Here is a 25,843-nt window from a genome sequence, read left to right on the forward strand (position 1 = left end):
TGAGTGAGTTTGTTCAAAAGGGGTCGGGGGCTTTGCTGCCTAATCAGTAGGTCATGGAGAGGATGCTCCGGATTGTCCATAATCGATAACAGTTTGATCAGTGACATCCACTCCACCACTCACTCGAAGGAGTCGGGGTTGTGGCCAAGGATGGATCCAACCTTTCTGATGAGTTTATTTAGTCTTTCCCAACGTAAAGCAGCAAAGAAGACTGCACTCGCTACAACAGACTGGTAAAAGATCTGCGAAATCCTGCCTCACGTGTTCAAGGATCTCGGCTTCATTAGAAAATGGAGTCTGCTCATCCCGTTCTTTTAAACAGTCTTGGTGTTGGTTTCCCAGCCATGTCTCTCGCCGAGGCGAACACCCAAGTATTTGTCCTCCTTCACCATCGCAACTTCTTCCCCCAGAATGTATACAGGACTCATCACAGTCCTCTTCCTCCTAAAATCTATCAACATTTCCCTGGTTTTGACCACGTTCAGGAGCAGTTGATTCTTCCCTCACTATTCCACAATCCTGTTAAACCAGCCCTCTGTACCCCGAGTCCTGCCCATCTCTGATGCACCCAACTACGACAGAGCCATCAGGGAACATCTTTAAGTGGCCAGACTCAGAGTCGCACTGAAAGTCTGAGGTGTTCAGTGTGAACAGAAACGGAGACAGGACAGTCCCTTGTGGAGCTCCAGTGTCACTCATCTCCACCTCAGGCAGAGAACCACCCAGCGGTACAAATTGGGGTCTATCTGTCAAGAAGGCAGTAATCCAGGAGATAGTGAATTTGTCTACGCCCATCCTTGCTCAGATAACGTGGCTGGATTGTATTGAAGGCATTAAAGAAATCAAAACCAGTGATTCTCACAATGCCACCAGCATCATCCCGGTGGGAGTGGGCTCTCTGCAACAGGGAGATGATGGTATCATCCGCTCCCTCATGAGGTTGGTAGGGAAACTGTAGAGGGTCCGAGGTAAGTCTGGATCGGCCTCTGCATCACCTTCATCACATGAGGGCAGTCAGTCTGTAGTCATTAAGTCCAGATGGAGTCACCGTATTGGGTAAAGGAACCAAAGAGGAAGTCTTCCCCAGCACCGGTATCTTTTCCTGACTCAGTCTCAGATTGAAATGGTGCTGCAAAATCCCAGAGACCCGGATCGTACAGGCCTTCAGTACCCTGGGGCTGATACCGACAGGGTCAGCAGATGTAGTCTCTCCCCCTGTCTCCTACCCTGACCTGCAGTCACTGTCAGACGGGACAGCAGATGTAGTCTCTGCCCCTGTCTCCTACCCTGACCTACAGTCACTGTCAGACGGGTCAGCAGGTGTAGTCTCTGCCCCTGTCTCCTACCCTGACCTGCAGTCACTGTCAGACAGGTCAGCAGGTGTAGTCTCTGCCCCTGTCTCCTACCCTGACCTACAGTCACTGTCAGACGGGACAGCAGATGTAGTCTCTGCCCCTGTCTCCCACCCTGACCCGCAGTCACTGTCAGACGGGTCAGCAGATGTGGTCTCTCCCTGTCTCCTACCCTGACCTGCAGTCACTGTCAGACGGGTCAGCAGATGTAGTCTCTCTCCCTGTCTCCTATCCTGACCTACAGTCACTGTCAGACGGGACAGCAGATGTAGTCTCTCCCCCTGTCTCCTACCCTGACCTGCAGTCACTGTCAGACGGGTCAGCAGATGTAGTGTCTCCCCTGTTTCCTACCCTGACCTGCAGTCACTGTCAGATGGTAACTAATTCTAGTTGCGAGTTGACGAGGGACTGTTAATGTCAGATTCTGCAGATATTGCAGCAGTTGATCACACCCAGGACTGAACCCTGGTCACTCAGCATTGCAGGGGTTTGTGAGACCAGAACTCCACATGATACAGCACAATCAGGCCATTCTGCCCATCGAGTGTGCTCTGCGATTTCATCAGCACTCAGTTCCAGTTCATCGCTCAACACACAATCCAGAATAGCTGATCCCCAACGTGTTCAACTGACATCTCGTAGGCATTTTTCAAATTTCCCCCTCTGTAATCAACACTAACCTGATTTTCCTAATTGTAATCCCCCATGACTATCGTAACATAGCCCTCTTGGCATGCATTTTCTCTCCAATTGTAATTCGTAGACCACATCCTTACAACGGTTCGAGGTCTGCATATAAATCATCGCAGGGTCTTGTTACACTTAATGATTCTTCGCTATACCTACAGAGATTTTACATCTTCTGATCCTTTGCCGCCCCTTTTTTTGTAATGATTTGATTTCATATTTACCAGCAGAGGCACCCACCCCTTTGCCTACTTACCTGTCCTTTAGATACAACGTGTCTGCTTGGACGTTAAGCTCCGGGTTGTAATCTTCTTTCAGCCACGACACGGAGATGTACTCAAATCACACTGTGCTACAAGTTCACCTCTGTTACTCTGTACACTGCGCACGTTCCTTCAGCCCTGCATTCATCACCCTTATAGATGTTGTCCCACTTTAACGGTGCAACTCATTCCGTTGACTGCAATTTTCACCCGATATCAGCCTCTGCATTTTTGTTTATTACGTGTGATCGTGAACAATAGCCAGGATCAGAAATGCTGATCAAGTCAACTAGTTCCCAAAGAGAACTCTGACAGGCCAATCAGATGGTTCACCGCTGCTCAGCGATAGAACACAAGAAAATCATATGTACAATTAAGAAACATTAAAAAAAAAATAGTAGAAATACTGGAGTCATGATGAAGTCTGCTGGAGAGAGACATTTATACACCTGCTGTCCTCCATTATTCAAAGAGATTGAAGAATAAGGTTGCAGGGTGACAAAACGTGACAGGAGCACTTGGAACTAAAAACTAATCACGACTGGGAGAAAACAGCATCTGTTCTTTACGCACTGTTCTCTAGCAGTTTAAGGACTAAGTCCAGCCGGAACATAACTCAAAGTGCTCTTGAAAGTCAGGTATTAACCCTGCCTGCCAACAGCCAAGCATTGCCATCCTGGTCCCCTTCATCATATCTTATGAAGAAGCAAGTGCCTTCCCTCCCAGAGATGATTGGTGTTTCTGCACTCGACTCTTGAAGGCTTGGAACCCATCGTCGCTGATCTTTCCAACCACAGCATCTGGAAGGCTGTTCCAAATTCTGATAGCACAGTGAAGGAAGCTTCTATTCAGTGTGTAGGTTCTCATATCAGGCACAGACACAGCATGAGCAGGCACAGATAAAGCTGATCGTGTGGTGTGCCGTCTCTCATAACATGAAGGCAGCATGGTGCTTGCTGGTACTCTCACTGCACGCTACCTCTGTTGCCAACCAGCTACCTCATCCCCAGCACTCACACTCCGGTTCCCATCCCCCTGACAAGTTATTTTAAACACAAGCTGTAACAAACCTGCCCACGAGCACACTGGACCCCGCCAGGTTCAGATACAACCCGTCCCTGTTGTACAGATCATTGCATCCCCAGGAGAGATCCCAATGACCCAGAGATCTGATGCAATGCCCCTGCACCAGTTCCTCAGCCACACATTCATCTGCCGAATCATCCTATTCTTACCCTATTTTGAAACGTTGCCTCACCTGGAAGGACTGTTTCTGAGCCAGAATGGAGCTGAGGGAGGAAGTAAGTGGGAGTGTGTAGAACTTCCCTCGCTGGCAAGGATATGTTTCAGGATGGAGATCAGTGGGGGGAGCGGGGTAAGGTAAAGATAGGAAGGTAGGAAGCGGTTTAGACAAGATAACCATGCAAATCAGTCGGGTTATAAAAAATGTCAGCTGGTGTGAGTGTGTTTTGTGAGCCCTGCTACCTGCCACGGTCGGTGTCCTTCTCAGGTCAGCTGTCAGCTATTGCGCCAGTGTGGATGGTGGAGGCTTTACAGGGATGGTAAATGGTGTAGGGGTCAGGCGGGGTTACAAAATGACGATGGGTGTAGGGTAAGAAGGGTTTTCACAGATGGTGAGCACCACAAGGATCGGAGGTGTGAACAGAAATGGGGAGTGACATAAGGGTTTTCACAGAGGGCGAGGGCCACGAGGATTGGAGGTGTTAACGGAAATGGGGAGTGACGTAAGGGTTTTCACAGAGGGTGAGGTGTGAAGGATCGGAGGTGTTAACAGAAATGGGAAGTGATGTAAGGGTTTTCACAGAGGGTGAGGTGTGAAGGATCGGAGGTGTGAACAGACATGGGGAGTGATGTAAGGGTTTTCACAGAGGGTGAAGGCCGCAAGGATCGGAGGTGTGAACAGAAATGGGGAGTGACGTAAGGGGATGTGAAGGAATGCTTCTCCACCACTGGGGAAACGTACTTCACTTGTTGTACCAAAATGGCATTTTTTTCTGTAACAAAATGGAACCTGTATTGCATCAGAGTGCTTTGCTAATAATCTTGGTGCAACATGATGCTTATGGTACCTGAGCACTTGAGTGCAGAACCGCAGCTGTGTGACTGGAAGAATGCCAAACATTGATTCAGCAGACAACAGAATGCACCCTGTCCTTGAACTTGTGTCCAAAGGTGTGATGGTATTGTCTCTTTTTGATAAAGCTATTACCAGCACCTGGGCAGTGCTAGTTTTCCCTTGCTGCAAATAAACATAAAGGGACTTATGATTGATCCACTCTGAAGTTAATTGTTGTTGGTTACCAGATGTGGTGAAAAGGTGCTTAACACCATCTCCTACCTGGACACTCACTCTTACCTGCACCCACACCTTACTCCCCACCGCTTCGCCATCTCAACACTATACAACAATTCAGTAGAAACTGAAATACCCATTCCGTCCATTGAGTCTTCTCCACCATTCGATCACGGCTATTGGATATCCCCTCTGAACCCCACGCTGCTGCCTTCTACCAGTCACCTTTGACACCCTTATTAATCAACAATTCACTATTTACTTAGTTAAAGTCCATTACGCCACTGGTGTTTGGGGCAGCAATGAGGAGATTGCAGAACAGGTTCACCAGGATGTTGTGTGGATTGGAATCCTAACCTACTGTGTAAGGAGAGTTCAGATAAACTTGGGCTGTTTTTTCTGGAGTGGAGGAGCTCAGGGTGACCTGATAGAAGTTGATCAGATCACGAAAGATCTCGATAGAGTAGATAACTGCCACTTTTAATCTTCTGGGTCACAATGTCAAATACCACAGAGCATGCATTTAGACAGATGAGGGACCTGTGAAATTCATTGCCACGGACGGCTCAGAGGCCAAGTCATCCTGTTTGGATAAAACATACATTGATTAGTAAAGTCATCAAAGGTTAAAGGGTGCAGGCAGGAGAATGAGGTTGTGAAGGAAAATAAAAGACACTGGGACAGGTACAGAAAAAGGAAACTTTAGAGGGAGGTGTGTCAAGCACAGACAGATGGGACAGACTCAGATAGGGGTTCTTGTCTGGCATGGAGCAGTGGGGCTGAACACCAGTTCATTTTCCACGACTGGACCTTCACAGAGATCATTTCTCATCAGTACAAGTTTTAAAAACAATATGTTTCAATGTTCAAGTTCAACGTAAATTTATTATCTAAATATGTTAACCAGATGCTATCAAACAATTCAGTTTCTTGTTGGCAAGGCAACTCAATGCTCACCCGCAGCCTGGGGTAGGGAATGGGACCAATTCCAGAGGCGGACAGTTGGGTGAGTCTGAGACTTTGTGAGTGAGCCCTAACACCATCCTCCTCATTCCCCTTGTCCCTCCTCACTCCCCTCCCTCACACTCCACTGCATATGTTTGTGTGTGTCTGAGAGAGAGAGAGAGACCTGTCCGCCCACTTCACCTTCCAGCAACCATGTCCCCTCTACCCCAATGCAAACACCTGTACATACAGTAATCCTTGCGGGCTCAAATGATCCAATAACATTATGCCCTCCCTCCTGCACCAAATCCTTAGACACGTATTAAACTGTATGATCTTCCTATTCTTGGCATGTGGCACAGATAACAGACCTGTGGTCACAGCCCTGGATGAGCTGCCCTTTAACTTAGCACCTCACTCCCTGCAGAACCTCGTTACTCTACCAGCCCATATCATTGGTCCCCACATGGATCACGACCTTCACTGTTCACCCTCCTGAGCAAAACTGAGTGCTCGGCCGGAGATAGCCCAGACCTGGAGCACACAGGAAGCTACATACCATCCTGGAATCTCATTCTCACCCACAGAACATCCAGTACGTTCCCTTAGCTAATGATTCACCAATGACCACAGCACGCCTCTTCTCCACCCTCCCCTTCTCAGTTTCAGAACCAGACTAAGCGCCAGAGACCCTCCTGCTGTAACCTTCCTTTGCCAGGTTATCCCACCATCTCTAACTGTGACAAAAGTGATATATGTGTTGTTCAGCGGGATGGACACAGGGGTACACTGCACTTGCTGTTCTCATCCCCCCCCCCCCCACCGTTTCCGCTTCGCGACTGTCACTCAGTTTCCTGTGGCATACAGCCTGGTTACAACTACCTCTCTATATGTCCGACCTATCACCCCTCCAGCCTCCCGAATGATCTGGAGTTCATCCAGTTCCAGCTCCCACTCCTTAATGTAGATTATTCGGAGCTGAAGCTGGATGCCCTTCTCACAGGTGTAGTTATCAGGGACACAGGAGGGTCTCCTGCCTTCCCACATCCCGCAAGAGGAGCTTTCCACTATCCTGCCTGGCATCTTGACTGTTCTAACTGAGCAAATGTGAGGAAGGGGGCAAAAACACTTCCACCTCCAGTATAATGTTGCCTTCTCTGTGCGAAGGCTGTCCTGACTGAACCCTCAAAGAGGTAAAGCCTCAAAGTCTCCACTCCAACTCTGCCCAGTCCAGCATTGGCCACTCCATTTGCTGCTGCCTAACGTTGGCATCTTCTTGTTAATCAATCCTGACTGTTGACTGGCCCCTGGTGAAAGCTCAAAAATAACCTGCCCTGAAACCACTGCCTTTAATGCTCAATTGTCGAACTTGAGTGAATTGTGTCCTCTCAAACTTCTGATGTCTCCATTTAACGATGGGTCAAAGCCCGGCAGGGTGACACAAGGATGAGTGACTGATTGAAACCCATCCCACACTCAGATCAGGTGACCACCCTCACCACAGTGTGAACCCGCCACTGTCTCTGCAGTGTGGATGAGTGTGTGAATGCCTTCCCACAGTCTGAGCAGGACAACGTCCTCTCACTGCTGAAAACAGTCTGGTGTGCAGACAGGCGAGATGAAAGTGTGAATTCATTCCCAGTTGGAACAGGTGAACGGCTTCTACCCAGTGTGAACTCGCTGATGTTCATTCAGTTGAGATGACTGAGTGAATGCCTTCCCGCAGTCTGAGCAGTTGTACAGTTTCTCCCCTGTGTATACGTGCGGAGTTCATTCAATACCGGATGACGGGCGAGACCTCTCTCAGAAAGGGGTATCCTTGGTCGCTCCAATAGTGTTGTAAGTAATCCTGGAGTAACAAACATCAGCCTCATCGGTCCAAAATGCATTTTCATGTCCCAACATCTTCTCAGTTAAGTTTCATTTCCATTCCTCAGACCTTCCGGCAAGTTCTGGGGTTCCTGTCCTCCAAAATGTAGCATGACAAGTTTGGAGAGGGTGCACCACACAGAGCTGTATTTGAGTGCTCGCAGCATAAGAAATAAAGTGGATGGTCTTGAAATTCAGCTCGATTGGCAATATGACGTTGTGGCCAAACCTGAAACTTGGCTAAAGGATGGCTGCCACTGGGTAAAAGAGAGTTGAGAATAGAGATACGACCAATAGAAAATGACACGGGAGATATTGTGATGGGAGACACAGAGATGGCAGAGGAACTGAATGCGTATTTTGCATGATTCTTCACGGTGGAAGACATCTGCAGTACTGAATATCGGACATTCAAGAGTATCAGGAAAGTGAAGCACATGCAGTGAAAGTTACAGCTGAGAAGGTGCTCAGGAAGGTTAAAGGTCTGAGGGTGGATAAATCTCCTGGACCTGATGGAATGCACCTTCAGGTTCTGAAGGAATAGCTGGAGAGATTTCGTAGGCATTACTAAAGATCTTTCAAGAATCGATAGAATCTGGCATAGTACCTGATGATTGGAAAATTACAAATGTTACTCCGCTATTTAAGAAGGGTGGGGGGCAGCAGAAAAGAAACTACAGACCTGAAAGCCTGACTTCAGTGGTTGGGAAGTTGCTGGAATCGATTGTTATGGATGAGATTACGGAGTACCGGGAGGCACATGACAAGATAGGCCAAAGCCTGCGTGGTTTCCTGAAAGGAAAATCCTGCCTTACTAACCTACTGCAATTCTTTGAGGAAATTACAAGTTGGGTAGACAAAGGGGATGCAGTAGATGTGGTATACTTGGATTTTCAGGGGCCTTTGAAAGGTGCTGCACATGAGGCTGCTTAGCAAGATAAATCTCATGGAGTTAGAGGGAATTTACTACCATGGTTGGAGCATTGGCTGATCAACAGAAAACAGAGTGGGAATAAAGGGATCCTATTCTGGCTGGCTGCCGGTTACCAATGGAGTTCCACTGTGGTCGGTGTTGAGACCACTGCTTCTTACGATGTATGTCAATGACTCGGACTGTTGGATTAATGGATTTGTGGAAAAATTTGCCGATGATACAAAGGTAGGTGGATGAGCAGGTAGTGCTGAGGAAACAGAGTGCTGGCAGAGAGATTTAGATAGTTTCAGGGAATGGGCCAAATACAATGTTGGAAAGTGTATGGTCATGCATATTGGTGAAAGAAATAAACAGGCAGACAATTACTTAGATTGGGAGAGAATTGAAAATGCAGAGCTGGAAAGAAACTTGGAAGTCCTTGTGCAGGATACCCTAAAGGTTAACCTCCAGGCTGTGTCGGTGGTGAAGAAGGTGAATGCAATGGTGGCATTCATTTCTCGAGGTACAGAATATAAGAGCAGGGATGTGATGTTGAGGCTCTATAAGGCACTCGTGAGACCACACTTGGAGTATTGTGAGCAGTTTTGGGTTCCTTATTTTAGAATGGATATACTGACATTGCAGGGGGTTCAGAGAAGATTCACAAGAATGATTCCAGGAATGAAAGAGTTACCATACGAGAAGCATCTGTCTTCTCTTGGGCTGTATTCCCCGGAGTTCAGGAGAACGGTGGTCGGAAGGGGAATCTCATTGAAACATTCTGAATGTTAAAAGCTCTGAACAGATTAGATATGGGAAAGTTATTCTCCATGGGAGGGGAGTCTATGACAAGAGGGCACAACTTCAGGATTGGAGGACATCCGTTTAGAACGGAGATGAGGAGAACTTACTTTTCTCAGAAGGTGGTAAATTTGTGGAATTTGTTGCCACAATCAACTGTGGAGGCCAAGTCATTTGGCGCATATAAGCCAGAGAGAGATAGGTTCTTGATTAGCCAGGGCATCAGAGGGTATGGGGAGAAGGCAGGGGAGTGGGGATGACTGGAAAGAATTGGATCAGCCCATGACTGAATGGTGGAGCAGCCTTGAAAGGCCGAATGGCCTACTTCTGCTCCTGTATCTTATAGTCTTAATTGAGTTGTCTGAGTGAATCCTTTCCCACATTCAGAACAGGTGAGTGGCACCCCCCAGTGTGAATTCGCTGATGTATTTTAAACTCAGACGACCGAGTGAATTCCTTCCCACAATCTGAGCAGGTGAGGAGTTTCTCCCTCGTGTGAATTCGGTAGTGGCTCACAAGTTTGGATGACAGAGTGAATCCCTTCCCACATTCAGAGCAGCTGAATGGTCTCTCCCCAGTGTGATCTCGCTGATGTACCTTCAGTTGAAATGACCGAGCAAAACCCTTCCCACATTCAGAGCATCTGAATGGCCTCTCCCGAGTGTGAACAAACTGATGTTTCTTGAGTTGAGATGACTCAATGAATCCCTTCCCACATTCAGAACACGTGAATGGCCTCTCCCCAGTGTGAACTCGCTGATGTACCTTCAGTCGAGATGACCCAGTGAATCTTTTCCCACATTCAGAGCAGCTGAATGGTTTCTCCCCAGTGTGAACTCGCTGATGTAGCTTCAGTTGACATGACCGAGTGAATCCCTTACCACATTCAGAGCAGCTGAAAGGTTTCTCCCCAGTGTGGAATCGCTGATGCACCTTCAGTTGAGATGACCGAGTGAATCCCTTCCCACAAACTGAGCAAGTGAATGGCCATTCCCCAGTGTGAAGTCGCTGATGTTCCTTCAGTTGAGCTGAATGGGTGAATCCCATCCCACATTCAGAGCAGATGAATGGTTTCTCCCCAGTGTGATCTAACTGGTGTGTCAGTAGTTGAGAATGCCGAATGAATCCTTTCCCACAGTCTGAGCAGGTGAACGGCCTCTCCGCGGCGTGAACAAACTGATGTTCTTTCAGCTGACTTGAATAGGTGAATCCCTTCCCACATTGTGAGCAGATGAATGGTTTCTCCCCAGTGTGAATTCGCTGGTGTTTCAAGAGCTGAGATGAAGAAATGAATCCTTTCCCACATTCAGAGCAGCTGAACGGCCTCTCCCCAGTGTGAACTCGCTGATGTATCTTCAGTTGAGATGACCGAGAAAATACCTTTCTACATTCAGACCAAGTGAATGGCTTCTCCCCAGTGTGATCTAACTGGTGTGTCAGCAGATGAGAATGCCAAATGAATCCTTTCCCACAGTCTGAGCAGGTGAACGGTCTCTCCGCAGTGTGAACAAACTGATGTTCTTTCAGATGAGCTGAATCGGTGAATCCCTTCCCACATTCAGAGCAGATGAATGGTTTCACCCCAGTGTGAATTTGCTGGTGTTTCAAGAGCTGAGATGAATGAATGAATCCTTTCCCACATTCAGAGCAGCTGAATGGCTTCTCCCCAGTGTGAACTCGCTGATGTACCTTCAGTTCAGATGACCGAGCAAATCCCTTCCCACATTCAGAGCAAGTGAACGGCTTTTCCCCAGTGTGAACTCGCTGGTGTCTCTGTCGATTGGACGAGTGAGTGAATCCCTTCCCACAGTCTGAGCAGGTGAATAGCCTCTCCTTAGTGTGAACTCGCCGATGACTCTGTAGTGCGGAAAAGCGAATGAATCCCTTCCCACAGTCTGAGCAGATGAATGGCCTCTCCCCAGTGTGAAGTCGCTGGTGTGTCTGGAGTTGAGAACGCTGATTGAATCCCTTCCCACAGTCTGAGCAGGTGAATGGTCTCTCCCCAGTGTGAACTAACTGATGTTGTAGCAGGTCGTTTGACTGAATGAATCCCTTCCCACAGTCTGAGCAGGTGAATGGCCTCTTCCCAGTGTGAACTCGCTGGTGTCTATGTAGTTTGGAGGAGTGAGTGAATCCCTTCCCACTGTCTGAGCAGGTGAATGGCCTCTTCCCAGTGTGAACTCGCTGGTGCCTATGTAGTGTGGACGAATGAGTGAATCCCTTCCCACAGTCTGAGCAGGTGAACGGCATCTTTTCAGTGTGAACGAGCTGGTGTTCTTTCAGTTGAGATGATTGAGTGAACCCTTTCCCACATTCAGAGCAGGTGAATGGCTTCACCCCGGTGTGAACTCACTGGTGTCACTGTGTTGTGGTTGAGTGTGTGAATGTCTTCCCACCGTCCGAGCAGGTCAATGTCCTCTCACTGGTGAACTTTCTGATATACCTTTAGCATCAATAACAGAATGGCTTCCCACAGTCAGAACAGGTGGAGCATCTCACTATGGTGTGAACATGCTGATGTATCTTCAGACTGGATGACTGAGTGGTTCCCCTCCCTCACACAGAGCGGGTGAATGGCCTCTCCCCACTGTGAACTCACTGGCGTGTCTGCGGGTAGCCTGTGAGTGAATCTCTTCCCACACTGAGAGAAGGAGAATGATATCTACTGCGAACAATTCTCTGGCAATTCAGAAAGTCAGATGTTTGAATGCCTTGTACGATTGATGCAGTTGAAGAATTGATCTCCAGTGACATATGCTGGAGTGTTCTCAGCTCCCGGTTCCAGTGAATTTCACAGAGTGAAAACAGAAAACTTCATCTCAGAGACAGAATACATTACCAGGTGGGATGAGATATTTCTTCACCTCCAAGAATCAACACCAGATGTGCTGGTGTTGCAAAGAATAAATTTGGTCGCTCCTTAAATATTCAGACAGCAAAACTGATTTGTTGTTGTGTTTGAGATTCCCGTACACAAGTGTTCTGCCATTTCAAACCTGTAAAAATATTTGCAAAAGACATCAATGAGTGAAGGACAATATTTCAGGAGAGATTTCAGTCTGTGGTGAGAACATAAGAAATAGGAGCAGGAGTCGGCCATCTGGCCCTTTGAGCCTGATCTGCCATTGAATAAGATCATGGCTGATCTGGCCATGGACTCATCTCCACTGACCTGCCTTTTCCCCATAACCCTTAATTCCCCAACTGCGCAAAAATCTATCCAATCTTGTCTTAGATATATTTACTGAGGTAGCCTCCACTCCTTCATTGGGCAGAGAAATCTGCAGATTCACCACTCTCTGGGAAAAGCAGTTCCTCCTCATCTCCATCCCAATTTCCCCCAAATCTTGAGGCAATGTCCTCTAGTTCTAGTCTCATCTACCAGTGGGAACAACTTTCCTGCCTCTGTCTTATCTATTCCTTCCATAATTTTACATGTTTCTATATGATATCCTGGCATCACAATTTTACCAACTTCAACACAAGTTGGGGGTACTCAACCCCAGGATACTGTGGGAAGTGAGGGAGGAAATTGCTGAGCCTCTGGCGATGATCTTTGCACATCAATAGGGAGAGGAAAAGTACCAGAGGATTAGAAGACATTCTTCCCTTTTCAAAAAAGGGAGTAGAGACAAGCCAGGAAATTACAGACCAGTGGTTCTTACTTCAGTGGAGGGCAAGTTGTTGGAGAAGCTCCTGAGAGGCAGGATTTATGAGCATTTGTAGAAGCATAATCTGATGTGGGATAGTCAGCATGGCTCTGTCTAGGGCAGATCATGCCTTACAAACCTGACTGAATTCTTTGAGGATGTAACAAAACACACTGATGAAGGTAGAGCATTGGATGTAGTGTACATGGCTTTCAGTAAGACTTTTGATAAGATTCCTCATGCGAGGCTCATTCAGAAAGTAATGAGGCAAGGATCCAAGTAGACCTTGCTTTGTGGATCCAGAATTGGCTTGCCCACAGAAGCCAAAGGTGGCTGTAGATGGTTTGTATCCTGCATGGAGGATGGTGACCAGTGGTGTTCCACAGGGATGTGTTCTGAGACTCTTTCTCTTTGTGATGTTTATAAATGATCTTGATGAGGAAGGAGAAGGGTGCTGATGACACAAAAGTTGAGGGTGTTGTGAAGAGTCTGGACAGTTCTCCAGAGGTTACAGCAGGATGCAGATAGGATGCAGAACTGGCAGACGGAGTTCAGCCCAGATAAGGGTGCTGTGGTTTATTTTGGTACATCACATTTGAAGACAGAATACAATATTATGTTGGGACTATTGACAATGTGGTGGATCAGTGACATCTTGTGGTCCATGTCAGTTTTACACTCAAAGCTGCAGTGCTGATTGACATTGTTGTGAAGAAGGCCTCCATCAACCATGGAACTGAGTTCAAGATCGGTAAGATAACGTTAGAGCTATATAAGACTTTCTTAAAACCCACACAGTACAGTTACCTCATTACAGGACAGATGTGGATACTGTGGAAAGACTGCAGAGGAGATTTACAAGGATGTTACATGGAATGGAGAACATGCCTTATGAGAATAGTTTGAGTGAACTTTGGAGCGACGGAAGATGAGAGGTGACCTGACAGATGTGTATAAGATGATGAAAGGCATTGATCGTGTGGATAGCCAGAGACATTTTTCCTAAGGCTGAATTGGCAAACACGAGGGGCATAGTTTTAAGGTGTTGGAAGTAGGGTTAAAGGGGATGTCAGAGGTAGGTTTTTCACACAGAGAGTAGTAGGTGCATGGAACGCACTGCCAGCGATGATGGTAGAGGCAGATACCATGGAGTCTTTTGAGAGATATGTACATGGAGCTCAGAAAATCAGAGTGCAACGTGGTTGGGAAATCCAAAGCAGTTTCTAGAATAGGTTACATGGATGACACAACATTGTGGGCCGAAGGGCCTGTAATATATTGTAAATTTCTGTTTCTATATGCAATCATCTTCTATCAAGGCACAGATCAGACATTCTGACTGACCATCAAATTCTCTGACTGTATTCCTGTCTGTGTGAGAATGGGCTATTTCTGACTTCAGTCAACCTGAAACTTGGCTCAATATGTCTCGGTCATTTGGTATTATTTCAAGCTCTGGCCATGCTCCACAACACTACAAAGAGCACTTGTTTCCACATGTATGATCCTGGAGATTTACTAATTATTAGGATCGCCTCCCACCAGCTGATTCACAGTGAGGAACCCATCGATGGCAATGCCAATTAATATAAAGTGGAGGGCAGTGGCTATTCTCATTGGAGTGCGGCACTTTTGTGATATAAAAGCCACAAGTCACTTGTCATCGAGGCAAAGGTGTTTCATATCGTTATTTACTCGGAGAGAACTAAATCTGACGGAAGGTTTTAATTCCATACAGCTCTAATTGACATTTTCACTGACTGGAAGGTAAACTCTTCAACCGAGATTAACTGGGAACTATATTTTTGTTCCGAGTTACTAATCCTCAGATTTACATAGCTGAAACACGGCAGTGTTTGGGAGATACACTCGCTCCCATTTCCTTCGACTGTACGGGAACAACGCTTGGTAGTATCATCCATGGCTGCCTCTTTACCCAGAAGGCCCCATGATCGAGAAACCTGTCTGTCAGCCACCGAACAATAAAGCGATGCGCATGCGCCGCAGAAACGGCGGCGGCCCACCGCTCATTAGCCGAAAGCCTGGCGGCACTGGGTACGGATCGTGGGGCTGAGAAAGAGGGAACGGACCGGGGCTGTCCTGGGGTGCAGGACCAGTGCGCCAGGAGCTCACAGTAATAGCCCGTCAATCACGTTTCAGACGCCGCTGATTAATTTCCCACCGGAGAACCCTCCTACCTGCGACCGGTCTTTGTGAGCCTCTCGTCTACTGAGCGCATGCGCGATATTTGGGCTTACCTCATACCTCTGCGCATGCGCGTGTGAGCAAACGGAAGAAAATATGCAGATGCCGAAATCCCAAACAACAGACGGAAAATGCTGGAGGAAAGTCAGGGAGGCAGACAACAACTATGGAGAGAAGTGAACAGTCGGCCTTTCAGACCCAGACCCTTCTTCAGCACTGGAAAGGAAGGGAGGGAGTCAGAATGTGGGCCAGGTGAGGTGATAGGGTAAACCGGGAGAGGGGGAGGAGTGAAGTAAAGAGCTGGGAAGTTGATTGTTGAGAGATAAAGGGCTGGAGAATAATAATAATAAATACTCTATTGATTCCGAGTGGGAAATTCATTCGTTTCTGCAGCAACATCTAAAAGCACAGCAAGCAGCGGGCAGACATTACTGAAAATAAAGTACAGAATAATAATATACACAATAACACTGTATGAGTGTGCAATAATAATGTTTGAAACAACAATGCAGGGTCTATTGAACTGTGATGTGTGTTCACCTGTCGCAGAAGATTTTTGTTACGATCCTTGTGAGGGCGGAGCTGAGTGAGTTTGTTCAAAAGGGGTCGGGGGCTTTGCTGCCTATTCAGTAGGTCATGGAGAGGATGCTCCGGATTGTCCATAATCGATAACAGTTTGTTCAGTGACATCCACTCCACCACTTACCCGAAAGAGTGCGGGTAGTGGCCAAGGATGGATCCAACCTTTCTGATGAGTTTATTTAGTCTTTCCCAACGTAAAGCAGCAAAGAAGAACAGACTGGTAAAAGATCTGCGACATCCTGCCTCACGTGTTCAAGGATCTCGGCTTCCTTAGAATATGGAGTCTGCTCATCCGCTTCTTTTAAACAGTCTTGGTGTTGGTGTTCCAGTCGTCGCGACCTCTCTCTCACTAAGGTGGCTTCAGCCGTCAACTCCCCTCCCTCGTGGTAGTTCGGAGCGTCTACTAAGAGGGTTTCACCCTCAGCTGCTTCCCCCAGGCCGTACCACAGTTGGGTCTCGTTTAAATCTGGTACTGGATCAAGGCTGCTACCCACGTCCTCAGAAGCAACTAGACACGCCGGGTGCCCGGGCATTGCCCCCATGAACTCCAGGGCCACTAACCAAGCATCGTCTTCTGGATAATTACTGGCACTGGTACCCCAAATCTCCGGTGCCCTTGTGGTTGTCAAGGGTAAATGCTTCAGACACCGGTTGTAAAACGAACTGTACAACAACTTGATCTGCGCCCCGGGGTCGAGGATAACTTTAGCATCGCTTCCATTTGTCCGTAACGACACCCTGGGGCGTGGTCCCTCTAAGCCTTCAGGAATAAGGCCTTTTTCTTTCGAAGTTCATTGGTACATTGCTGGGAACGTGCTCCCACAGAGACCCCAAGCCGTTTCCCCACTGGGCCTCCACTAAGTTTAGCGACCCCTCTCTGATCAGCTGAACAACTGAGGGAGGGGATGATCCCCTGAAATGACCCCCCTGGCACCGCACGCAATTTAGTTGCACTCCTAGCCGGAGAAAACACACTGAAACCCTTCCCCCCTCGTTCAAATAACTGTCTGTTGTCACTACGGTGTAATTAAACCTGATAGTTCTAACACCGTCAACAGCCCGCCTACACAAACTTTCAACCAATCCCTGTCGCTCTCCCTCATCCGAGCACTGTCAATCATCTAACAACTGAGAGATCCGCTCCGCCCACGTCTCGCACGCCTCCGCCCCTCTTGGGGTGGACACCATCCCAAACGCCAGGCGGAGCCTGCCATAGCCAGAACATATATTCGCAGACCCTACCTCCGAATCAGACCACTCTTTCCTCTCTCTCCCAACAGCATGGGCAGCCCCATGTTCTGCCCTCAACTCGTCAACGCTAGTCTGAACTCGAACAAAGACCTCGCCCATCTCGCATGCAGCAATAACCAGCAAATCACCCAAAAAGACACACATTACTGATTTAAACAGGGCAACCAGACAAAACACCACTGAATCCAATCCCGGACAAAAGCCTCTAAATGTAGCCCTCCTGGCAAGCCTCAGGGTCGCTCTGCTCGCTGTCGTCTGGGGAAACAGCCCTCGCCCCCGCCAAACTGGGTAATTAGTTTGTGTGCATGTTGTGTGATCTACCCCACCCCGCCCAAATAACAGACAATACACCAGAAACGATTAAATGAATTACAGTTTGTAGATATTACAGGAACTATATAATTAATAGAGAATAAAATACAAAAGGAAAATAAAAGGCGCCACATTTATCAAAGTTCTGTCTCTTCGTACACAAACAGTCGGAGCTCCGGACCCTCCTTCTTCACCCTGCGATCCCCTCGGACCACCTCGACCTGCCGCCTGGGACCAACTGGAATTTTACCTTATTCCTGACCGCACCAGTTTCTTTCCAGAGACAAAAGGCGAGCGGAATGGCGTTTTCGTTGGCCCCAAGGTACTGTTGTTTGTGCACATGGGTGACGGCAGGAAAGAGGCCTCTTTCCGAACTCCAGGCGCTCTTCATGTAGGATCCCATCTCATTTTGTGACAATGACATTGGTGACAGTGTGCACCATCATCTCTGGATTTTCACTCATCCCCTTGACAATATCATGCAGTTGCACCTAAACACCCTGGACTGTAGCACCACTGAGGCAACACAACATCCTTGTGTGTCTTTTGCTGTCGCAGTATCTCCTGCCTGTCGCCACAAACTACTGAGTCACTTGTCACTACCACACTGCCTGACTTTTCCTTTCCCTGTCACAGGGGAATCACCAGGGTTCCTTCTTCTCGTTTTGAATTTAAAGAAATACATAGAATCAGGTACTGGTAAAAGTTTCCAAAAAGTGTTCGTGGACTCATGCTGCCTGTCCTAGAACCTCCTTGAAAAACTGCCACGCTCTAGAAGATCACGGCGATCAGGCCCACAGGCCAAGTGTTGCATGGTGTAAATAGAAGGTGACCGCACCGGATTCCTTCCAGAGTCCAAAGGCGAGCTGGATGGTGCAGGCACTGGCTGTAAGATACTGTTCGTTGTGTACATGGGTGACATCTATATGTGGAATGCAGAAAAAAAATAATAAATTTTAACCATAGGGCATATAGAAATATGAGAGCTATAGTCAAGTGGAAATTCTGATTGCCAAAGGCAGGTTGAGAAGGATATTGCTGATAATGCTAAGATTGATCCCAAGAGATTTTGTCAATACTTTAGTCGTAAAAGACAGATTAAGTGGGAAGTTAAGTGTATTTGGAATAACAGTGGGGTATTAAATTATGCAGAGAAGGACATAGCGGATACTTTTAACTCTTATTTTGCTAAAGTGTTCACCTGTAAAGACGTGAGCAATATGCCAGAAAGTGTAGAGAAAAATAAAGTTGTTTATAGTGGCTCAGAGATCTTAGAATGTGAAACAGCTGAGAGTTACTAAATCTCAGTGTCAAACAACATATATCCAAGGGTACTTAAATTAGTCTAACACAAACACCTAACAAGAATTATTCAAAATTCTGTGAATTTGTTAAAATGCTGAAGGACTTGAAAAGGGCTAACATTTTATCGGTATGTCAGAAGGGTGACCGCACTGAACCTTGTAACTATGGACCAGTAAGCTTAACGTGCATTGTGGGTAAGATAAGAGAAAGACTAAAAAAGAACAAGTTGTAAAATAATCTGATAACAACAAACATGCAACTAGTGGGAGTACAGGATAGTTGTCAAGTTGACTGCCAGTGACTAGTGATGATCCGCAGGGGTCGGTGTTGGGACCAATTCTTTTTATGCCGTTTATAAGCGATTTATATGATGAAATAGATGGCTTTATTGTCAAGTTTGCAGATGATACAAAGTTTGACGGACGGGTAGGTTGCGTTCAGTAAAGAGTTAGGATGCAGAAGGACTTAGACAGATTAGAAGAATGGGCAGGAAACTGGTAAATGAAATATAATGTTGGAAAATGTACGGTTATGCACTTTGGAAGTTGAAATAAAGGTGCGAACTATTTTCTAAACGGGGCGAAAACCCAAACATTAGAGATGCAAAAGGACTTTAGAATCCTTGTGCAGAACACATTAAAGGTTAACTTGCAGGTTGAGTCGGTGGAGAGTGAGGCAAATGCAATGTTAGCATTCATTTCAAGAGGTCTAGGATACAAGAGCAGGGAATTTATGTGGAACTTGTTACCACATGCAGCTGTGGATGCCAGTTCGCTGGGTATTTTTAAGACAGAGATTGTCAGGTTCTTGATTGGACATGGCATCAAATGTTATCAGGAGAACGCCGGGAAATGTGGTTGAAGAGGAGAAAACTATCAGCCAGATTGAATGACATGATGGGCCAAATGGCCTACTACTGCTATGTCATATGGTTTTATGGCCTTATGTCAGCAGGAAGTCAGCATGGGTTCAAAAAGGGTAAATCACGTTTTATTAATATGTTGTAGGTCTATGAAGAGGCAACTGAAATTTATGATAACAATAAAGAGGTAAAAAAAATACTGAGAGCTAAAGAAGTAAAGAGGTAAAGCTGTACTTGGACTTTCAGAAGGCTTTTGGCAAGGTGCCCCATAAGAGGTTAATAATCAAATTACAGGATGTACAGATTCAGAGTATGGTATGCGAATATCTGGAGAATTGGCTCAAAAACAGAAAGTAATGAGGTACGGTGAGAGGATAATTTTCACAGCAGAAAAGTGTTAAAAGTGGGGTTCCACAAGAATAAGTTTGGCGGCCGCTTCCGTTTATAATTTACATTAATAATTTGTATAAGCACAGAACCAACTAAAGTAGTTAAGTTTGCATTTGACATAATATTAGAGAGATGGGCTGATGAAATACAGGCAGCAGAATCAACACAGGTCAATCAGAACAAAATTCTGTTGTGGACTGATGAATGGCAGACGAAATTCAGTGTAAGTAAATGCAAAATATTGCATACAGGATGTAGAAATATTAGATATAAATATACAATGGGGGTCTTGAGTAAGAGAGTGCATTGTATGGGAAGGATTGCGTCTCCTGGAAGACATCACTAGCAACATCTAGGCAATGCACTGAAGCAATTAGGAAGTCCAATGAAATGTTGGGCTATATAATGTGCTCAGAAGACACATTCTCCTTAAGCTGTATAATGCACTTGCGAGGCCACGCCTTGAGTACTGTGTGCAATCTTGATCTCCATATTTTGTGAGGGATGTGAAGGCTCTGGAAAGATTTCACAGAAAGGCGACTAGGCTCATTGTCGGACTGCAGGCTGTGAACTATGCAGTAAAATTGAGAAAACTGAATCTATTTGGCCTATGTCGACATAGAATGAGAGGATATGCGATTAATGTCTTCGGAATCATTAAAGGTAGAGGTAAGGTAGATACCAGCTGCTACTTCAAAATTAATCCATCAACAAGGAAACAGGACTACACGTATAGACTGGTTAAAGGGAGATTTCAGACAAACATCAGGAAGCAGTTCTTTACAGAGTGACTTGAAAAGCACAGAATGAACCCCACACTCACACATTACGAGAGACTGACCGGTACAGAATTGCCCCACACTCTCATACTGTATCAGAAACTGACAGGTACAGAATGAACCCCACACCCTCACACTGTAACAGAGACTAGCAGATACAGGAACAACATCACAATCCTGCAATCTAAGCACCTGTCTCTCGCTGACGTTCACTCTCTTCGCTCTCTCTCATCTGACGTTTTATCTCACGCTTGTCTTTCGGTCGTTTATTCCAGCCATACCGCTTCTATTCATCTCCCAGTCTGAGTACTGTTTTTAACACTTAACCGAGCTGCGCATTATGTTGCCAGCTGAAATATTTCTTCTCAATTTCTTTTGATATTTCACACAATTGAGATGCTCATTAAAGATCAGTAACATCACACACAAAATGCTAGAGGAACTCAGAAGAGTTCCCTGCGTTGCTTTGGATTTCCGGCATCTGCAGATTTTGTTGTGTTTGTACATCAGCAACGCGCTCATTTGACCGCTGCCATCCTGATCTCGATTTCTCTTTTGTATCTTTGTCCAAACCTGTGTTTGTGTTTTTTGAATTGTATTGACTTTATTACTTACATCCTTCATATACATGAGCAGTAAAAATCTTTATGTTATGTCTCGGTCTAAAGATGCAAATGTGCATTTTATCGTAATTTATACTAAATAGAATGTAAAATAGGACAGTCACTATAACGTAGAAATAGAATTGTGTGTGTGTGTGTGTGTGTGTGAGAGAGAGAGAGAGAGAGACAGAGACAGAGACAGAGAGAGAGAGAGAGACAGAGACAGAGAGAGACAGAGACAGGGAGACAGACAGAGAGAGAGAGACAGAGACAGAGAGAGAGAGACAGACAGAGACAGAGATAGAGACAGAGACAGAGACAGAGAGAGAGACAGAGAGAGAGACAGAAAGAGAGAGAGAGAGAGACAGAGAGAGAGAGACAGAGAGAGAGAGACAGAGAGAGAGAGAGAGAGAGAGAGAGAAGAAGCTGAAGGACTGAAGGGCAGATCAAAATGGGAATTTGCAGGGACAGAGGTCGGGATCGGTCAGTGAGGCTGCTCTCCGTTCAGAGATGAATAATTAGCCTAACAAAAAAAGATGAAATATCTAAATGTAGCTGATCGGTGACAAAGTTCAGTCTTTGAAAGTAAATGTACCGGTTTATTTCCACCAGAGACGCTGCTGAGATAATGCCAACGAATTTTAATGTATTTGTCTCCAATCGACCCAATATTTACAATAGAGACAAAGGTATTGAATTAAAGTGTTTGTTCAAACAGTTGTAACAAAGAAAGTTTGTGAGGTGTATAACCGTGTCTCCGGAGACAGATCCTCTGTATAAATCAGGGCCGCTTGGAATGCATCAGCAGTCTGCAGGAGCTGTGTATTCAGGAGCAACAGCAATCACAGATTCGCACTGAAATGGTGTATCCAGTCATCTGGCGGATAGAAGACGTTTACTATCCTTTTATTTCTGCCTTTGGAATTCCCGGTAAGCCGCAGTGTCAGATGTCGCGGGTGGATGTTGAAGTGTAATCCCTATGATGTGATTGATTCTGCCGCTGGTTTAAACTCTCACATTACAGTGCCGAAGTTCAGCAATTCAATAATGGAGTGAAAACACCGGGACTATAAATGCTGGGATTTGGATTTTAAAAAAACCGCTGCAGGTATTCAGCGAATCGAACTATTTCTGCGGGACTGAGCGGGCCAGGCAGCGGTTTGTCATCAACAAAGGGATGTTCGTGTCTCCATGCTTTTGGTCTTGTAGGAGCTGCACTGCATTGCAAAGATTGTGTTAATCAGGGTGATTAAAGTAAAATAAAGTAAAGTAAGGGCATCCGTTAGTCTTGCAAGATTCACTCTCCAGGGCGCAGGCCTGGGCAAGGTTGTATGGAAGACCAGCAGTTGCCTATGCCGCAAGCCTCCCCTCTCCACGACACCAATGCTGCCCAAGGGAAGGATATTAGGATGGCCCCGTTGTCGTCGCAGAGCAATATGTGATTAAGTGCCTTGCTCAAGGACGCGGCTGGGGCTCGAACTCACGACCTTCAGTCCAATGCCTTAACCACTTGGCCACGTGCCCACGAGGGTGATTACATCAATTTATTGTCTGCATTTTCATGTGAGCGGCTTTCAGAGTCAGGTGCAACAATAAAGTAGTGACAGGTAGTAACACTTTAGCAAATGCGAGGAGTTCTGCGTTGTAAGACGAAACTGTTGTGGATGTTTAATAAATATCTACGATATGACTGGATGCGAAGCAGAAAGAATTCGTTGCTGAGCCAATTAATAAGATGTGGCGCTTCATAGTTATCAATACAGTGAAATGAATTTTGTTATATCTGCATCTGACACTGTTTCTGACATCTGACTACGACACTGAGTTTGAAATCCTCTCCCCGCTTCCCTGTGACGGATTCAGTGGGAGGCGTTATGTCTGTCTGTGAGGTTGTGTCAGACTGCGCTGTATCTATTGGAATTAGTCAATATTCTGCTGTAAAGTCAGTGAGGTTACAAATGCCGGAATAGGAAACAGACTCGGGGAATGCTGGAAACACTGAGCCCCAAACAGCTTGGTAGCGAAACCAGTGAGCAAGCGTGTCAGGGCTCTCTCTCAGAACAGTTCTGAGGAGAGATACTTCAGCTGCTGTCCAACATATTTTGTTTTCCCTACATGAGTGTTTCCTGCATTTCCTCTTTTTGTTCGGTCGTTCGGCTGTTCTGTCGCTGACAGGGATGGACATGGAATTTGTTGCTTGTCTAATGGAAGAATCCCGCCATTGGCGCACGGATTTATTAATTTTATCTAGACAAGAAGCGGAAGGCGCCGGTAGAAATGTTCCGTCCAGTATTGAACCTGAGGAGGTAGTTATTCAGTTTTAGCTTCCCGCTGCCATTTCACATTTCAGTCATCAGCAAGGAATCCGTATTCAGATCATATTGATTTTATTTTACTGTGTAAATTCCTTCTCTGTCTCTGCCAGCTCTGGGCCCTCTCTCGACCCTCCCACCGCTAAATGCAGCAATGAAGTGGAAATATTACATGATCCCCTCAAACTGCCGCATTGGTTTCTGCTCAGCATTTTCTCAACTTGATGTTCCCGTCTCTCTTCCAGCGAACCTGGTGGCGATTGTGATCCTGTCCCGGGGAAAGTGCGGTCTCTCTAAATGTGTCACTCGCTACCTGGTGGGAATGGCAGCAGCCGATCTCCTGGTCGTTATCTCGGAACCGTTGCTGAGATGGACTGCTCTGATTTATTTTCCCCGTTCGTTCCTGTTCATCACTCCTGTGTGCAGACTCGATGAATGGTTGATTTTTGCGAGCACGGCGGCCTCAGTCTGGCTGACTGTCGCTTTCACCATCGATCGATTTGTGGCGATTTGCTGTGAGAAGCTGAAAACGAAATATTGCACCGAGAGAACGGCGGCTGTGGTTATCGGGACAGTGAGTGTGCTGGCCTGTTTGGAGACTGTCCCCTGGGGCTTTACACTCCGGCCTAGAGAAATAATTGACGGTGTTCCCTGGGATTGTCTTCTTACATCGAGCTACAAAAATCTCAGCAAATGGGCGGCATTTGAGATGTTTCACGTCATTTTAACCCCTTGTCTCCCATTCTTTCTGATTTTACTGTTCAATATTCTGACCGTCAGGCGGATTCTAGCGGCCAGTCGAGCCCGCAGGGGGCTCCGGGGACAAAAGAGTGGAGAGAATGACAAGGACCGGGAGATGGAGAACCGACGCAAATCCATCGTTTTGCTCTTCAGCATAACCGGTAGTTTCATACTGTTGTGGGGAACAGAGGTGGCAGTTTCTATCTATAGACGGATTTCAAGGAGTTTTGTTTATCCTGCTACGGATCCCCGTTACATCACACAACAGGCAGCGGGAATGCTGCAGGCTCTCAGTTCCTGCACCAACACGTGTATTTACGCCCTGACTCAGAGCAAATTCCGAGAGGAATTAAGGAATGCGGTGAAATACCCATTGAATCGGATTTTGAAACTCATTAAACGTTGAAAATAGATGCTGTAAAGTATTACTCTTCAGCTGCCTTCATTCTCCCTATTCTATCCTCCCACTTGTAGGTAAATGGAAACAATGTGATGAACAGAGTAACAAAACCAACACCACAAAAGCAACAGATACTCGAAACAGAAAGCAACACACATAAAATCAGGTCCTGATGAAGGGTCTTGCCCCCAGACGTAGATTGTTTACACTTTTCCTCACACAAAATGCTGGAGGAACTCAGCAGTCCAAGCAGTATCTGTGGAAAAGAGCAAGTGTCGACGTTTCGGGCCGAGACCCTTCATCAAAGACCTGCCAACTGTTTACTCGTTTCCATTTGGTGTGTATTGCCTTGAGAGTTACAAAACTGTTGTTTACATCTGATCCCAGAGGCATCAATGGGCCTCACCATCGCAGAGAACTCCCGTTTGCACCTCTCGTCCTGCCGTGTTAAATTGAAGTTTGAGGCGAACCTGTTTCCCCTGCTCCCCATTTCTGACAAAACTGGAGTTTTGGAGTATACTTTGGTCTGTGTCAGCCACTCCTGATCCCGTCATAACCCGTCTTTTCCTTCACCCTCGTTTTCCCTGCCTTCTTTACCTGTAGGTTCTCTTTCTCTCTGCCACCTTGAACAATCTTCCTGTAAGAGTATTTTCCTGTTTTACGTTTGAAGAGAAAGTACCGTTACGTTCACTTGTTTCTCTGTGAGAGATAGAGAGCTGGTGAACGCGAGTGTGAGCAGGAGGCAGCGGGAGCGAATGAGACATCGCGAGAACGAGGGCGCGTGGGAGTTGGCGTGAGGCAGAGCGCGCGAGCGAAATGGCGCGAGGCAGATGACGCAAGAGTGAGCTCCAGAGAGAGGGCGCGTAGGAGAGGTAGAGAATGATAGAACGAGAGAGAGAGATAGTGAAGCTATTGAGGCATTGTGAGTGAGACAGGGAGATAGAGTTAGCGATGGAAATAGAGAGTGATAGAGAGAAGTAGAGATAGATAAAGAGAGGTAGAGAGAGACAGAAATGGAGATTAAATGGATATTGAGGTAGAGGTAGAGAGACAGAAGAGGCTGTATGATATTCTCGGATCTGTGTTTCCCCTCCATCACTGAGATTGGCTTCTTTTGTGGATGATAAGCATTATTTTGAATTTTGAACTGCCACTATCTGAGAAATTTGTTTTTCCCCCTTAATGTATTAAAATCGTACGAGTTCTAATACAGTGTTTTGTTTCAGCACATGTGCAGGCTCCTTTGTTTGCGAATGCATAAGTCAATACCCTTCAGTGAATTAAAAATAAAACATACAGTGAATGAAT

The 25,843-nt window shown here is 46.3% G+C and overlaps 3 protein-coding genes across 3 annotated transcripts in view; 2 read left to right on the forward strand and 1 right to left on the reverse strand.

The window, feature by feature from the left end:
* LOC140185051 (uncharacterized) overlaps positions 1-25,843 on the forward strand; it is a 783,302-nt gene that overhangs the window by 234,646 nt on the left and 522,813 nt on the right. The window lies entirely within an intron of this gene.
* Positions 9,493-16,114, reverse strand: LOC140185491 (uncharacterized). Its single transcript, XM_072238825.1, has 2 exons — positions 15,830-16,114; positions 9,493-11,475 (listed from the first exon to the last, which is right to left on the reverse strand). Exons 1-2 carry the CDS (start codon positions 16,112-16,114, stop codon positions 9,493-9,495), a joined length of 2,268 nt encoding a protein of 755 aa, XP_072094926.1.
* LOC140185492 (uncharacterized) overlaps positions 17,444-25,843 on the forward strand; it is a 37,864-nt gene continuing 29,464 nt past the window's right edge. The window contains exons 1-2 of the mRNA XM_072238826.1: positions 17,444-17,466; positions 25,206-25,328. Coding sequence (XP_072094927.1) covers positions 17,444-17,466; positions 25,206-25,328 — 146 coding nt within the window. The remainder of the gene's footprint in view (positions 17,467-25,205; positions 25,329-25,843) is intronic.

Source organism: Mobula birostris, chromosome 20 (assembly GCF_030028105.1).
Source record: "Mobula birostris isolate sMobBir1 chromosome 20, sMobBir1.hap1, whole genome shotgun sequence".
Classification (NCBI taxonomy): Eukaryota; Metazoa; Chordata; class Chondrichthyes; order Myliobatiformes; family Myliobatidae; genus Mobula; species Mobula birostris.